General features: G+C 40.4%; 1 protein-coding gene across 2 annotated transcripts in view; it reads right to left on the bottom strand.

Moving 5' to 3' along the window:
- DDHD1 (DDHD domain containing 1) overlaps positions 1 to 16,260 on the bottom strand; it is a 38,913-nt gene that overhangs the window by 3,585 nt on the left and 19,068 nt on the right. For both annotated transcript variants that reach the window (XM_075282471.1, XM_075282472.1), the window contains 9 exons: positions 15,085 to 15,213; positions 14,205 to 14,352; positions 13,747 to 13,856; positions 11,411 to 11,517; positions 7,445 to 7,701; positions 5,516 to 5,582; positions 2,684 to 2,833; positions 836 to 1,079; positions 413 to 601 (listed from right to left, as the gene is read on the bottom strand). In XM_075282471.1, coding sequence (XP_075138572.1) covers positions 413 to 601; positions 836 to 1,079; positions 2,684 to 2,833; positions 5,516 to 5,582; positions 7,445 to 7,701; positions 11,411 to 11,517; positions 13,747 to 13,856; positions 14,205 to 14,352; positions 15,085 to 15,213 — 1,401 coding nt within the window. The remainder of the gene's footprint in view (positions 1 to 412; positions 602 to 835; positions 1,080 to 2,683; positions 2,834 to 5,515; positions 5,583 to 7,444; positions 7,702 to 11,410; positions 11,518 to 13,746; positions 13,857 to 14,204; positions 14,353 to 15,084; positions 15,214 to 16,260) is intronic.

Genomic DNA, 16,260 nt, shown 5'->3' on the forward strand with positions numbered 1-16,260 from the left:
TGAAAATTTTATACATGCAAATGGTTATTGTGTATGCAAATGAACATGGTATTTAAAGACAGGGCAACCTGAATAAAGTAAGTCTGTCAACATATCAACCCAGCCCAGCAGATAGATCAGTCTTTGGAGTGACAGCAATGTCCTCATTGCACTAAAGAGCTCATTTGTATAAGCTAGGTGACATCTTGGCAATGGAGACACCAATTCACAAGAATAAAACACAGTTTGATTCAGGTGACCCTAACTTATCTGCGTGGTTGGGTACTGGTGACAGACTCCTTTTAAATTTAGTGTTTACTTACTGTTCCAGGTAAGGTCCATACTAACAATTACTTGAAGTATCGCAATAAAAGCAGAACTGGAACATATGAAAGTTATACATGTCAGTTACACATGGCAGAAGGAGCCCAACCTGTGTCCAGTGAGCCAGAGATGCTGTGTGGAATGGTTTGGGATGTTGTAGTACTTTGACTCTGTGCTGACTTTTTGTCTTCCCCATCAGCTGCTTCTTTTACTTCATAACCTTGAGATGTAGTTGCACTAGAACGTGCAAATCTTGAGAACAACATTCCCCCCAGGCCTTTTCCGATGCTAGCAGCACCTAAATAAAAAGGTATACACACAATGCTAAGAAGAAAATTCCTTTTAACTCTGGTGCCACCTAGTGGCTAGTTTACATGCTGACACCTTATATGCCAAATTCAACTCTACAAATGACAATCCAAATTAAATAAAGTGTAAAATGAAAACTGCAATTTTTTCCAAAAAAGCAAACAACCAACCGCACTTCCAATTACTTCTAAAAGGGTTCTACTAATACCATGGCAGGGTTTACCTAATATACTTGCTTTGCCTATATTTGTTATAGACTCTCCATAGTGTCTTCGAGGCAGAACCGGTGAAGTGCTTGGGCTCGGGATGCTTTCTGTATCGGACATTGAGGTAGTATCTTTGGACGGGTTGATGAGACTCGGTCTCATATGCTTATATGGAATGGGATTTGTGGTGTTGGAGGAGTGGATCTGGACAGGTGAAATGTTGCTGTAGTGCTTCAAAATTAATGGCTCGAGTCTGTAGGCCTAAATCAGAGAAAGACAGTACCGAACATTTATAACCATTATGTCTGTTTCAGGTTTCAGTACATCAACACAGCATAAGATACTAGGCTGAACACATAATATTAGGAGACTTGAGTCTTGTTGTGCTCCAGAGTCTAGCCCCAGATACAGAATGTGGGGTCACGCTCTATTAAATTGAATGGCAGATTTGAAAACTGATGAATATGCTGAATCAGCAGGCTCAACGTTTCTTCTCACTCTAAAGGGTATTGACAAAAATATAATATGAAGTGATGGAATATCACTAGGATACGTCATCACCTTAATCTCTGGGAATTTTACTCCTGGGACCTCAACTGATTTTGAGAAGGGGATACAGAACAGATTCACTTTTGTGGTGTTTTTATTGCTGTATTCCAGAACAGCAGGCTCCCCTCGCCACCCAGGAGGCGTTCTTCACAGCTTAGCATCATCACTGGGTGGTAAGGACTGTACAGCAGTATGGACGAGTAGTCAGGGGGGCGTTCCTGACAGCCAAGCTAGACTGTCAGGAACGGCCTTCTGACACTGAAGAGATATCGGTAACGGCACCGATATCTCAAGCCCGGGGGGCACATAATGGGAAAGCATACAGTGCGCTGACTTCAGCACACTGTCGACTTTCTAGCGGTATATAAAACCGCTTGTGCCTGAGGACATGAAAGGTCCTCTTTAAGCCAGTTACTGATTACTTTTATTAAGAGGGTCTTGAAAGGCAATACGCTCTTTAAAGAGCATTTTCACCCAAACTTAAGATTTATTTTATATGACTGAAAACAATGGCTCCCAAGAGACTCCATTGACTATAACAGGGTCAATTGGCTGTTTTTTTCTCAATTAAATCACTGGATAAAAAATTTGGACAGGAATTTTTTCATCTGCGACAGACACTGCAGTAGATGGACTGGACACAGATGTGAATGTACCTTGGGTAATTATGTTCCTTTTATTAATGCAAATGAGGGTATACCAGCTAAGTGGGTGGTAACACTGCATGATATACAACACACACAAATCCACCCCCAGACAAACCACAGTGTTACTTCTCACTTGACTATTACACCGAAATTTGCAACATCAACAAAAGGGAACTTATATTTTTGCAATGGCTGAACAGATTTGGATCAGCAAACACCAAAATGCTCAACGTGACAGTGCAGGTGAGGTAGGTCATTGAACTTTTCAGACCGAGCAACAAGTGCTCTTGAAGGCTGAGGCCCAACACTGTGGAAATGCAGCCTTTCTGTAGAAAATTTTGGAGCATTTTTTTGAGCCAAAGCCAAGAGTGGCTATAACAAGAATGTGAAATACATAGGAAGTGTTTATACTTCTTCCTTCTGCTAAATCCACTCTTATTTTTTTTGGAGCCAAAGTTAAATCATAAAAGCTGTGTGATCAGTGGGGGTCAGATGGACAGAGGTTCCCCACTTTCTTGATCTTTTTATTAACAGCAAGAGTTACTAGGTCATTGAGGTGCACCCTGTATGGTTAGCACAGTGCGAACCTCCATGACTGTCTACTTAATTGTTTTTGTTTTGTTTTTCCTTACCTAATAAACAAAAGTGGTGTAAGGAATAGAGACTTACCACTGGATCTGCAGGGTGAAATACATTACATAAACGGTTACAAATCGCTCTCGGTAAAATATGATCTTGAGTTCCACGATTTCCAGGACGGATTCCACGCAATGCCAAGAAAACAGCTAGGGGTGAACCCATGCAGAAAAAGTTCTCAACCTAAAGAGTTCATGCAGGTAAATATCAAGTGAAATTATAATGCGCTGAGTATAAACTGTATTAAAAAAAAACAAAAAACCACGTATACTAGTAGATCATTAACCCTTTATAAAGATTACCAAATAAACTGTGCTTTCTTTTTATTTATATAACAAATGTATATTAGAAATTAAAGAACAGAATATAAATTTCTCCCAATCCAGGATGACTTCAAGGGAGTGTACCACTTCCAAAATCTGTTTTAGATCACATATATTATAACATTATATCGAATATATATATATATATATATATATATATATATATATATATATATATATATATATAAAAAATTTTTGTGTCAAGCTCCAATCTTGCAGCCAATAAAAACAAACATTGAATCTGTATGCAAATGAGGTATACTGTGCACCAGGATGTGGCTATACCTATCAGAACACAATTTTTGCTTTTCCTTGCCACCCAGCACTGCCCCATAACAAAGGCTGACAGGTCTCGACATGTGTCAAGTGAAAAAAAAGTGCTCTAGCAAACATTTCCCTGATGCACCAAACAGCTACCGTATATACTCGAGTATAAGCCAACTTATACTCGAGTCAGGGTCCAACTCAGGGTTGGACTGGCCCACCAGGGAATTGGTGAATCCCCAATGGGCCTCGAGCCCCAACTATTAATCCTCATATCGTTAATACAAATGCATTGGTCAGGGGCCCCGATCGCTTCCTTATCCAATGCATTTGCATTGGCCAAATGAGGCACGGAGCACAGGACCTGCATAAATTAAACGAAGGGGGAGGTCCTTTAGTGCTACAGTAATGATATAGGACACTCCCCCTTCTCTAGCAAGAGAGATGAAAGCCCGGGAGGCCCCAGCTGCTGCCCTGCATCGAGGAGAGGAGCTAGAATAAAGTGAACGTAAAACACACAGGTACCTGCTGAGGTTACTCTACCTATTAATGTCAGGCATTTGGGGTTATTAATTTAGTTTCAGTAACTCCATGTGCCTTACATTAATAGCAGTTAACCCCATCATGTCCCTCATATTAACCCCTGCGTGCCCCATATAAGGGTTACTAATATGTGAGACACATGGGGGTACTAATAAAGGACCTTCATTATGAAGATACCTAATTATTACCTCCATATGTCCCACATATCAGTAACTCTTATGTGAGGCACACATGGGGTTAATGTGAGGGACATAATGGGGTTAACTGCTATTACTATGAGGCACATGGAGTTACTAAGCTGTTATGCACATGGCCATACTTTTTATCTGGAATGGTGGATAAAATTATGGACTATTATATTTCAATAGGTCCGTACACATAGATGCCGTCGCTTTTGTGACCGTGTGACCGGGCCAAATTGAAGAGCTGCAACTTATGACTAGGCTTATACTCGAGTAAATACGTTTTCCCAGTTTTTTGTGGTAAAATTAAGGGCCTCGGCTTATACTTGAGTATATACAGTAATTTGCATAGAGTTTAAAAGTTTATTTTTTGGGAGCAAAAATTGTACTTCAAAAACAAAAAAGTATGTTCACTATGCCATAAACATCACCCACAACCATGGTTTAAAAGAGATCATGGTGGTGGTAGACTCTCTAAGGCCCTGTTCACACGGAGCACAGAATGGTGTATTTTGGTCCCGATTCTGATACGGGAAGCCGCGTCAGAATAGGACCAAAATCAGGGGCAACACGGTGGCTCAGTGGTTAGCACTGTAGCCTTGCAGCACCTGGATTCGAGTCCCACCAGGATCATCATCTGCAAGGAGTGCATTGTGATCCCTATATGGGGGCTCACAATCTCCATTTAAAAAAAAAAAAAGAAAAAGAAAAAAAGAATAGGACCAAAATGCACCTGCCGCGGCTTCTGAAAGTTGAAGTTTCCCGCTTCAGAGTAGGCCCAAATGAATAGGCCTAGTCCGGAGGGTGCTGCCGCAGAATCCACGTGAAGAAAGGGCAGATTGCTTCTTTTTTCCATTAGCGAAAATTGTGAGAGGGCGGATTCTGACATGGATTCAGCACCAAAATCCACTCCCTCTTGCCCCGTGCGAACGAGCCCTAAGGCTACGTTCATATTTGCATTGAAGACTTGCACAGCTTTCTTGCCAGCTGATTTCAGTTTAAGAGACAAATAACATATGTCAGACCCCATTAGTGAATGGTGTCCGGAGGACTCTAAATGTCATAAATATTTTAGCTGTCTGCATGTCTCTTGTTCTGATCCTCCAAATAACAACCACCACTCACGTGAACTTAGCGTAAAGCTTATAGCCAAGTACAGTGCTTGACAATTTCTATCACAAGTCATGTTTACTGCATATCAGCTTATTATTACGCTCAATGAATAACTAATACACTATAAGCTTTTAATCTCCTCGTAGTGGGGGCTAAACCCCCCCCCCCTCACAATCTGAAAACTGTGAACCTTTTTTAATTTTGCAGTGTTCATATCTGCGCCTTCCTATCTGTTCTTGTGATCAGTCACAAGACCAGAAAAACAGAGCAACAGATCCCAGAACTGACAGACATGAATGCCTGTTTTTTGGACCCCAATGAATATAAGAACTAAACTCACCACATAAAATAAAAGCTTAAAAATACATACAGGAAATTTTACATAGAGCTACAACTGAAATAATACCTCACAATAACCCCGTTCCCAGTAATACACTTGCCTTAAATTTTAAAACAGGGGTATTAGAATTCTTAAGTCCGTGTAATCTATCTTCCAGTTCTTTTAACCTGTAAGAAAAAAAACAAGTTTATGTCTTCAATTTTCATCCATATGTTTCTACAAAGCCAAAGCTTCTCATACAATTGCAGCTTACAAAACTAGGGAGAGCAGACATTATTTGGAACAGACCACGCTGCTGTTACACTGCCAGCCTGAATTATGGAATGCGGATTATGCTGCTTCTCACCCACAGAATCAAGTCAAAATCTGCTGACCCCGATAGACATCAGCTTTGGATTTGTGGCCATAGATTTTTAAGATGACAGTTCCTATTTACCGTAACTTCTGATGATCATACAAATACATATTGGCCAAATATGCGGATTATGGGTGGGACTGTATAACCATCTAATGTGTATGGGAATGTCCCAATTGTCACACAATAACATACATATCAAGGGAAAGAAGGGTCAGCTATTACAGGGTTTCAACATGCCTGGTCCTTTTGTTCTCATGGGTGATAAGCCTGGAGTACATGTATATGGGAGGGAGTTTGTTTTGGGGTTCAGTGTAACTGAATTGTCAAATCGATTCCTGCCCTTTCTGCCCTGAAAAAATAAGTTGATCACACAGCCCTAATCCACAGCACTTTAGCTTGAACTGAGACCAAAACAAGTAGAAAATAAGTGAAAGGAAAATGTTTAAAGTTACTTGAAATAAAACTCCAACATAGTTGTTCTCGAGGAGGATGCAGCTTGAAGCTCTGGCAATAGCCACTGGGTAGCCAGCCTAGCAAATACTATGGTTGTTGAACATTTCTGTTGTATTTTCTATGCTGCCTCCTTGTATCTTACACCATCGCAAACTGGCTCTTATGTTGTCAGTCTAGTAGAGGACACAGTAAGCAATCTCTGAAATAGCAACATTCAGACTAAAAACACTGTTTTGGGAATGTTGTGGAATGTGGGAAAAACAAGTTTTCAATCATTTAATAGCTGCTGCTCCACCGATTCCAGCACAGTTGGATTTTTTTTTCTCTAGCCCCCACCATTCCCGAACAATCATTGCTTCACGGCTGTTAGTTTTTGTGTCTGATACACTATTTAGACTCTGCTCCTGACACTGCACTCCTGACATTACAGCATAAATAGCACATCAGGCATCAAAACTAACTCTGCTTGTTGCTCAGGAACCGTGGGGGCTAGAAAAAAAATTCCAACTGCACTGGAAATCAGTGGATCAGCACCTATTAACAGATGCCAAGAACTAGAATTGGTGAAGGTGGTGAAAGATTATTTTTAAAGGAGCACCCACAACCTAGACATTTAATGAATTTCTACAGTAAATGTCATAAGTGTATCATATACGTTGGTCCCACCTCTGGGACATGTACCCATGTGGAGAACTGGAAACCCTAAGGCACACTTGGAAAGGAAGCAGCTGGCCGGTACTTGGAGGTAAAATACAAAAGGAAGGTGGCTGTACAAGTGAACCAATTCTCCACAATGGGACTTACTGAAACAGTTGAGCAGCTGCGCCTCAACATACAAACCCCTGTGTTTTAAATAGGTACGAGTTCCAGGTGTGACCAGCGTCTTTCAAGACAATCAAATATTTCTTTAGGAAATATCACAAAGTTTTTGACTCGACAAATTTGTTTAACCCCTCACAGAATGTCTGTAAAGGCCAATTGATTGTATTTTGCTTCAAACTGGATTTCCATGAATATACCAATGAGAAAGCATAGTGAACATCTCAACATGCAAACCCTCACGCCTCTGAGATTCCTTGCAGCCAATGAGCCAAGTCTAACGTGATCACATGAATCTCCAGCCTGCGTGACTTATTGAAAACACAATGACATTATCTTGGAGCTTCTTCTGAATACTAAAACCGCTCACAAATAAATTCTATCAACAATTCTACATACCGTTGTTTGGTCAGGAAAAGCTCTCGAAGGAGATGCTGTTCTTCATAGCTAATCCACTGGGCCTCAGGCTCCTCATCTTGGTCCATCTGTTCATAGACATGGACTGGATTCCACCCAGTCATGATATCATATGTAATCACACATCCCAAGGAGTGGGACACAATGGACACTTTGCCACCTCTGTCCTCAAAGTCTGGGTTCCGGGAGCAGAACAAGTTGTATAAACGGTTCAGCTCCTGCTGTAATCCTTTCACTAACTGTCCAAAACAAAAAAAGCAGACATATTCAAGAGTCCAACAATCTTGATTTGCACAATACTGCAGAGAAGCAGGGATATTAAAGCAAGAGATACACAGCAATTTATGACAACCTGTATTACATATAAGTTACTATTAAAAACATATATCAGAAGTTATTTAGCGTAATCACTAAACACACTACATTAAAGGCTTTTCCCATGTTGGCAAATTGCTGCCTAGGCTTGACAGGTTGAGGATTCTAGAAAGAGCTGAGCAGTGCTATGGAAACAGTGTAGATCAGCTGTACCAAGCCGTAGCCACTGTTCCCATTCGCCTCTATGGCAATTATGCAAACAGTGCAAAGTAGCATTGCTCACCTAATTCCCCAAGTCCTATTTAATAGTATAAATGAAAAGACATTTTCAGACAAATTAGTCTCATGTCCAAGATAAAAATAAATTTTAAAATATTGCCATTTTGTGGCTGAAAAATCTCTCTAAAGCTGCTGCCAATAGGGGTCTTATTTCTCACTAATTTGCTGTTACTAGAGATTCTGTTCATAGTCACCTTCAAAATCAAGACTGCTTCTATGTAACTCGCTGGGTACAAGCTTTAAGTGGAATGGTGTAATTTTAATAACAAATCTCGAGGACCCGGTTGTATGGCATTGTCCTACCCTTTCTTGGATAGCCAGTGTCCACTCTTAAAACAGATACCTTACCCAGTGTCCTATATTTTTTTCACACCCTCCCAACCCCACTGTCCTCTGCTTCCCTGAAAACGGATATTTAACTTTATTTGAGCCTATAAGAGGCCGCATATACAACGTCATGTCATGTATTTTCATAAGAGAGTAGATGGACTATCGGTTCCTCATTTCTATAAATATTATATAGCCGCATGAATCTCAAAACTAAGTGCTATCCATAATGAAAATGACTGCCCCCCCAACGGGTAACATTAGAATCAACACTGGTGACCCCAAGCTTCTAATATATCACGTTCTCTTGGGTTTTTCTTTGCTATTTTACAGTTACTCCTGGCAGAATTGCATGTAAAGAAACTAACAATGTAAGTAGTACTAGCAATTGAAAGGGGAGAGGGGGCAGACCGTTTCTTATTTTACAGGCCCACAGCCTGAGACACAAATATAAAATGTGCTGCAGGCATAATTGTAGTAGAAAAACTGATCATGTATGAATGCTTATATAGACATGGAACAGCCTGCCCAGCAAGATCCTTCAGGCATCTTGGCAACAATTTGCAGAGATGGGAATAACCTTACAATATATTAGTCTTATAGACCTAGACAGTAGATGGGGTAAATGGAAGGGTCAGTTTATACATGGGAATTTCAATCTATAACCATGGAATCACAGATCTGCATCTGAGCTGTTTACACAAAACATTAGTACTATTGGAATCAAGACTATTGGAAAAGCTGCATAATTTCTTATTTTAGATCCATTAGCTTGCTGTACATACTACTTTTATCAATATAACCAGAATTTGCTGAATAGAGTCTTGCTAATGCTCTAATATGTATGAATACAACCTGCCTATGCACTGATGTCTCTAGTCAGGAGGGGAAAATGGCTTAAATTTAACCCAATCTGTTTCCCACAAGGTAAATTAGACCATAGTTGTCTGACAGCCACTTATCTCAATTCATCTACTGTCAATTTAGTGGAACTGAGTGTGAGTGAAGGAAGACGGTTAAGTTAATGGTTCTTATGTGAATGGCCAGTTTAACATCAAACATCACCAGCCAACAAAGTGGGTGCCACGTAACACGTTTTAGCAGCCTTACAAGGTCTATGTGACTCAGCGGTGTTTTCTGGCAGCTGATGCTAAATGCTCAATAATTGATGAGTTACAAGGCTGGCTGGTGATACTGATACTCTTTAATAAGAAACTGCATTGTTTTTGGCCAACTAGCAGAACAAGAGCAAACATCACTGACATAGGCGTTCCAGTCCACTTATTATACTGCCCATGTAATGAATGTCAGCACTGTTGTAGAAAATTAGAACGTGGAAGACAAATCCCAGTCCAGCACCTCCTCTGTGCCACATTCATGCAACACCTGACCCTCAGTAACATAATAGGTACAACAGTACCAACAGAGGGTGTCAGGAAGCACATTTATTTCACATATCAAAAAAAAAATAAATAAAAATAAATCACAAATAAGAGATTAATAGGGTATCTGAATGACAAACTTGGTTTGAACAGCCCCTCAGAATTATCCCTCCGCCACCAAATTTTACAATTGGCATAATGCAGTCAGGCAGGAAACATTCTCCTGGTATTTTCCAAGCCCCGACTACACCAGACTACCAGATAAAGAAATGTGAATTATCACTGTAAAGGACACATTTCCACTGCCCCAGAGTAGCTGTAGTGCATTACAATACTTCATGCAACAGTTGGCATTGTGTTTTGTGATATTAGGCATGAAGTTGCTCAGCCATGGAAACTCATCCCATGAAGTTTCTGATGTACAATTTTTGTGTGGGAGGTAATGTCTGGTGTGGGGGCGTTGGAACTCTGCAGATACCGAATTATCAAAGTGTTGTCAACTTTTAGTTCAGTGATCTCTTTAAAACAAGTCACTATTTCACAAATGTTTCTAAAGACAGACTGCATGGCGAAGGGCTGGATTTTATACACTGTTGGCAATGAAACATCAGAATTTAAAAGGATTTTCTGAACAAAATTTTTTTTTACATTTTTTATAAATGTCTGTTAGTGCTACTAATGGGTTAATAAATGCACCCATATACCTTTATCCATATTTTGAGCGCTTTCTGGGTGTCTCCGAGATCTCCTGCTTTTGTTTACTAGCTTCAGCTTCCTGCTATGTAACTTTCTCACTAACTTCTCTCACCTTAATTCCACCTCCTTCCTCACTCCCCCTCCCTGTCTAACTATTCCGCCCTTCCCTACCTACTCAGCCCAACCCCTGGCCCATATTATATACTTACCCTCCATGCTTCTTCCTGCGATACAACCCTTCCTCCTCCTCCTCTACTGATTCAGTCTTCTCCTGTAGCAATGATCCACCTCTACTGCACATGCGTGGACGCACAGACAGTATCATTACAGAGGAGGAGCCATCTAGCCAGAAGAAGCCAGGAGGGCAAGTATAATTTGAGGGGGTGTTGGGGGGGGGGGGTGTTGGGAGTAGCAGTGATTATCTGTTTCCAGAAATCGGGATAATCAGAAAGTGTCCCTGGAGTGGTCACATGACTGCCACAGGGATATGGGTAACTATCCATTTTTGATAAATTGTGTTATTTAGAGAGAAGGAGGGAGTTTAGATTAGTGTAGGGATTTCTAGTTAACTTGAACAACCCCTTCAATGATGAAAAAGTATATCCCATTACTTGAACATATAGTCTATATCCAGATACAGCAACAACACACAAGGACAAAATCCTAGTTTACAGTTACTAGCTTGGTATGTATTTGTATGGCAACAATATGCTTTACTGTGGGAAACCCCCCCCCCCCAAAAAAAAAGTCACAACCTCAATGTTATGGAGACCAGGAAGACAAAAGCTGTTACTGAAATCTAGAGGGAAATAATCGACTCAATAAACCATCTCAGGTATTCTATAAAATCTTTAGAAACTACAAAATGTTTAACGACTTTGCCATAGCGACATAAACAGAAGCCAAGTGTATAAGATTTCCATTCAGATTTTGTCACTATATCACTTACCTCATCTCTGTAAAGGGGGCTGGTATAGTACATAATGTCCATTGCGCTGCTGTTTAGCATGTCCCGAATTCCACGTACCTTATCTGGTGTAATGGAATCTACTGTATCTACACAAGGAAGATAATTTTTACTAGTAAATTACTTCTCATATCATGCAAATCACATAGATTAGCCATCCTCAAACCCTTGCAGCCAGCGCTAAAGAGGTTAAGTCACAGAACATATTTATCCTCTGTCTATAGGAGACAGGATAAACTGCTGATCGGTTTGGGTCTCCCTGGTAAGAAAAAGAGCTTTTTAAGCCCAATTAATGTAGCTTCAGCAAAAGTGGGTGATCCCACCTCCAGTCACTTTAATGGGAGTGATGGAAAGAGCCAAAGGACAGCCCTTGGCCATCGCCAGTGACTCCAATAACGTGAATAGGAGTGGGGGCTGAGTCGCTTATAACACATACAACCATAATATTCAAACCATTTTGTGCTACTCAATCATGTAGCCCCATACCATATAAAGCAAGCAGTTGGTGAATTGGCGACAGGATCATGAGCATCACAGGATCACTGATATGAATGGGCAACGAAGGCTAGCCCATTTGTTCTGATCCCTATGAAGAGCTGCTGAATAGCTGTGAAAGTTAGAGATTGTCCGGGCAAAAAAAAAAAAAAAATTTTTTTATATATATATATATATATATATATATATATATATAATATATATATATATATATATATATATATATATATATATATATATATATATATATATATATATATATATATATATATATATATATATATTTTTTTTTAATAGGTCAGAGGAGGTAACCCCTCCCCCCAAAATAAAACCACACTCATCAGTCCCCAGTGCCTCCCAGCTTGTTGTTGTGTTCCGGTGGAATTCCCCACCGCACGTGACCACTGAGGCCAATCAGCAGCCTCAGCGAAGGACATGGGACGTCACGACTTCCTGAGGCCAATCAGTGGCAAGAACCTGGGACATCACAACTGGCGAGGAATTTCACTTCAAGAAGACAGCTGAGCAGCAGGACTGGCTCATGCTAGGAGGACACTAAAGCATCGGGGACACGGAAGTAGGATTTTTTTTCTATCCTATATGAAAAAAAATACAGTTTTTGCCTGTAACCTCTAACGTGCACAGAAATTTGTGTTTCAGTAGCTCTTCATTGAGATCAGAACAAATGGGCTAGCCTTCATTGCCCATTCATATCAGTGATCTTCTGATGCACATGATCCTGTCACCAATTCACCAACTGCCCTTTTCCAGACCACTTTGGCAGGTTTCTAACCACTGCACAAACCCGGTCAATTTGGATTATATGCCCTAGAAGAAGCTGGTTAGCCGTCAATCATTGAATGTGATCGGGGTAAACTGGACTCACTGTCAGGATTTACAATCTTTTTACTCTTGTTCCAAATTACATGAATCCAAACATGATAGCGCTCCACTTCTCCCCCACTATTACATCCTGCTCTCAGAAACCACCAGAAAATAAACAATTAAATCTAAAATTTGGCTTGCTACAAGGAGCAAGGGCTACAATTTTCCCTGTATTAGTCTGCAATAAGGGATACAAGATAAAAAAGGTGCATCTTACACTAAGGAGATTGGAAAGGTCTTATTCCAGTGGGATAAATAAATGTTGGCGGGATTGTAGGAGGGGCATATGATTCATATATGATGGAGCTGTGGTAGGGTCAGGGTTTATTTTCTGGGAGCAGACTTATGAACTGATCACTCCTGTCTATTTTTATAGTGTCCCTCCAGTAACAAGGCTGGTGATCAACAGCATTTTGTATGCAGCAATATTGGAAACAGTTCATAGCTAGAAATCCGACACCTGCCTGGACACTGAGTGAATAATAACCGGGGTGAATTGCTATTCTCAACATGAAAGAATGCTAAATAACAATGGCATCTTTCCTTTTAAACATCTAACTATAAAAAAGGTCATCTAGGATAGTTATTATATATTATTTATGAGAGATCGATTTTTTCAGTTTTTTTCTCTATTTTTTGGTGATCCGTTTTTGTAAATCTTTTTAAAAAGAAAAAAAAATAAAATATATATATATATATATATATATATATATATATATATATATATATATATATATATATATATATGAAAAGGTGTAGTGAAGCTTATACGTGTGCTGCTTATTCTGGAGTTGCCATGGTAGCAATAACAGGTTTATTTGAGGTCACAGAATGACTGAATGTCAAGTACAGAAGAGATGACAACCCCAAATCAAGCAGTAATACAAATACTACTAAAAGCCAGTTTCCCTTCTCTTACTATGAGAACCTCAGGTTACCTCCGTCCAGAGCAAGCTTGGATCGCCATTCCACAGGAAGGAACTCAACATGCTCTGAAGTCTGATTGGAAAAATGCTTCTCTTCAATCTTTCTTGCAGTCTCTCTCATCCTGTAACCATACACAGATAGGTATAAAGCCCAAGATCACGCAAACAGGAAGACTAGACTAAAATTCATCATCCAATTTAAATTTGCCAATTCAACAAGTTGTCAAGTGATCGGTCACACTTCGGATTTATCTCGGAAATAATTTGTAAGGATTCAGCTTTCCCTTTATAGAAGTTAAGAGTAATGTATGTTACATTTGTTGTCCTATTGTATTCTATAGACTTGCATAGCTGTGTATGAGTCAGCTTGGTTTAACAGACAACAATTCACTAATCTCTAAACTATACACAAGTTTGGCAAAAAGGTCAGATCAAAAAAAAAAAAAAAAAACCTAAAACAAAAAAATTACATTGCTGTGTTTTTGATAATTCTTCCTTGATCCATCTTCTGTCCAATACCGTGAACAACAAAAACTATGTGGGTTGTGTCGACAGGCTTGTCCTCAAATGTAGCTTCTTCTACATAACCTCTATGGAGCCTGGTGCCACTGCTTGAAGCTGCAAAAAAAACAAATGAGTTACAATTTAAAAAAATAAATAAATAAAAAAAGGATACTAATAGAGATGAGTGAACACTATTTGAAACAGCCGTTTTGAATAGCACACTCCCATAGAGATGAATGGAAGCAGCCGGCACACTGACTTTGCCGGCGGCCGGCCGCTTAACCCCCCGCGTGCCGGGTACGTCCATTCATTTCTATGGGAGCGTGCTATTCGAAACGGCTGTTTCGAATAATGTTCACTCATCTCTAGATACTAACAGTGCTGAGTACACATTTCCACAACTGGAAAATACATATGAATGAATGAATATCTGTAATCCCTTTAGATGAATGGAACAGTCAGAAATGCCTTCAACACCTCTGCCACAAGTGAAGTTACTCTAACTCTTTCATTAGATCAGTCTGTGCATTTTCTCCTGCACAGTGGACTCTACGTGGATGGAACTGAAATTATCTCCATTCATGAGAATGGGGAGGCATACAGATTCTGACACACCAGGTGGCCAAGATTGTTGCTAGGAAGTGGTCAGAGTCAAACGTCGGAGCAGGCGGCTCATTGACAGCAGCAAATTGCTGAATATAGGCGGATCATCCACTCCAACAACCCGCAGACAAAGTTGCGGGCAGAGGTTAGTAGATAAATAATAGTGTGCCATCATTTGCCATGTGTACCTTTTTAAAAAGAGAGATGCCAGCTGAGGGCAGGTGGAAGCACAGGTGAGCTTACCCTTTGAGAATCCCAGCTTTTGGGTAACAGTCCGTGCGATTTTAGAAGTAGTTGCATCGCTGTAGAGATAGACTTCATCCACACTATGCCAGTCCACGTGGCTGCGGCTTAACTTTAAACTGTGGACAGCTGCAGAATGCAAGAAAAACAGTAAGACAGCAAACCTCTTTACTGGGTCAAATAGCAACAAAAAATACAAAAAAAAAAAAAAAAAACTATATTGCCATGTTCCTTTCCATTCAGAATATGGAAGAACCTGCAGTGTGCAACTACCTAAAAACTCTTACTCAACACTTATGTCTATATATTAACAGGAAACTACAATATGGGAATTACTGTTTTATTTTTTTTTGTTTTTTTTAATTAATTTATTTGCCTGTAAGTGACCTAAAAGAGGGTACTACCATTTTGTAAAGTTATGGTAGGTCACTAGGCTGCAGCTCCTGGCACAGTTCAGGGTAGTTTGGGAGCAGCTGTAAAGAGAAATCATAGAAGGTGGTGATGCAGTGTTATACCAGTGCTGGTGCCCCTCCAGAGTAGTGGGGTCCCGGAAAAAAACAATATACCATTACTTTATAAAATGAGAATACTCCTTAAGGGTGCATTCAGACTACGTAACGCCGGGCGTGTATGAGAGCCGTACACGCCGGCATTACGGCAGACTGCCGAACACTTCCCATTCACTTCAATGGGAGCGCTCGTAAACGCCGCTGTTACGAGCGCTCCCATTGAAGTGAATGGGAAGTGTTCGGCAGTCTGCTGTAACGCCGGCGTGTACGGCTCTCATACACGCCCGGCGTTACGTAGTGTGAATGCACCCTTAGGCTGTATTCACACAGAGTAACGCCAGGCGTTTTTTGTGTGCTTTTTGCACATAGCGCCGTGTTAACGCCACGTAGCGCCGCGTTAACGCCGGGCAACGCCACCGCAAAATAGCACAGCGTTAACGCTGCGTATACGCGGCGTTAATGAGGCGCTACGCGGCGTTAAGTGCAAAAAACACACAAAAAACGCCTGGCGTTACTCTGTGTGAATACAGCCTAAAGATAAATGAAGAGAAGAAATACCTGCTATAGCTAATGGTATGCATTCTGAAGACCAGTGGACTACAACCTGTGGCTTGTAAACTACAACTATCAGCCTAAAATACAATGGAAACTACCCGTATATGTAGAA

Source organism: Leptodactylus fuscus, chromosome 7 (genome assembly GCF_031893055.1).
Source record: "Leptodactylus fuscus isolate aLepFus1 chromosome 7, aLepFus1.hap2, whole genome shotgun sequence".
Taxonomy (NCBI): Eukaryota; Metazoa; Chordata; class Amphibia; order Anura; family Leptodactylidae; genus Leptodactylus; species Leptodactylus fuscus.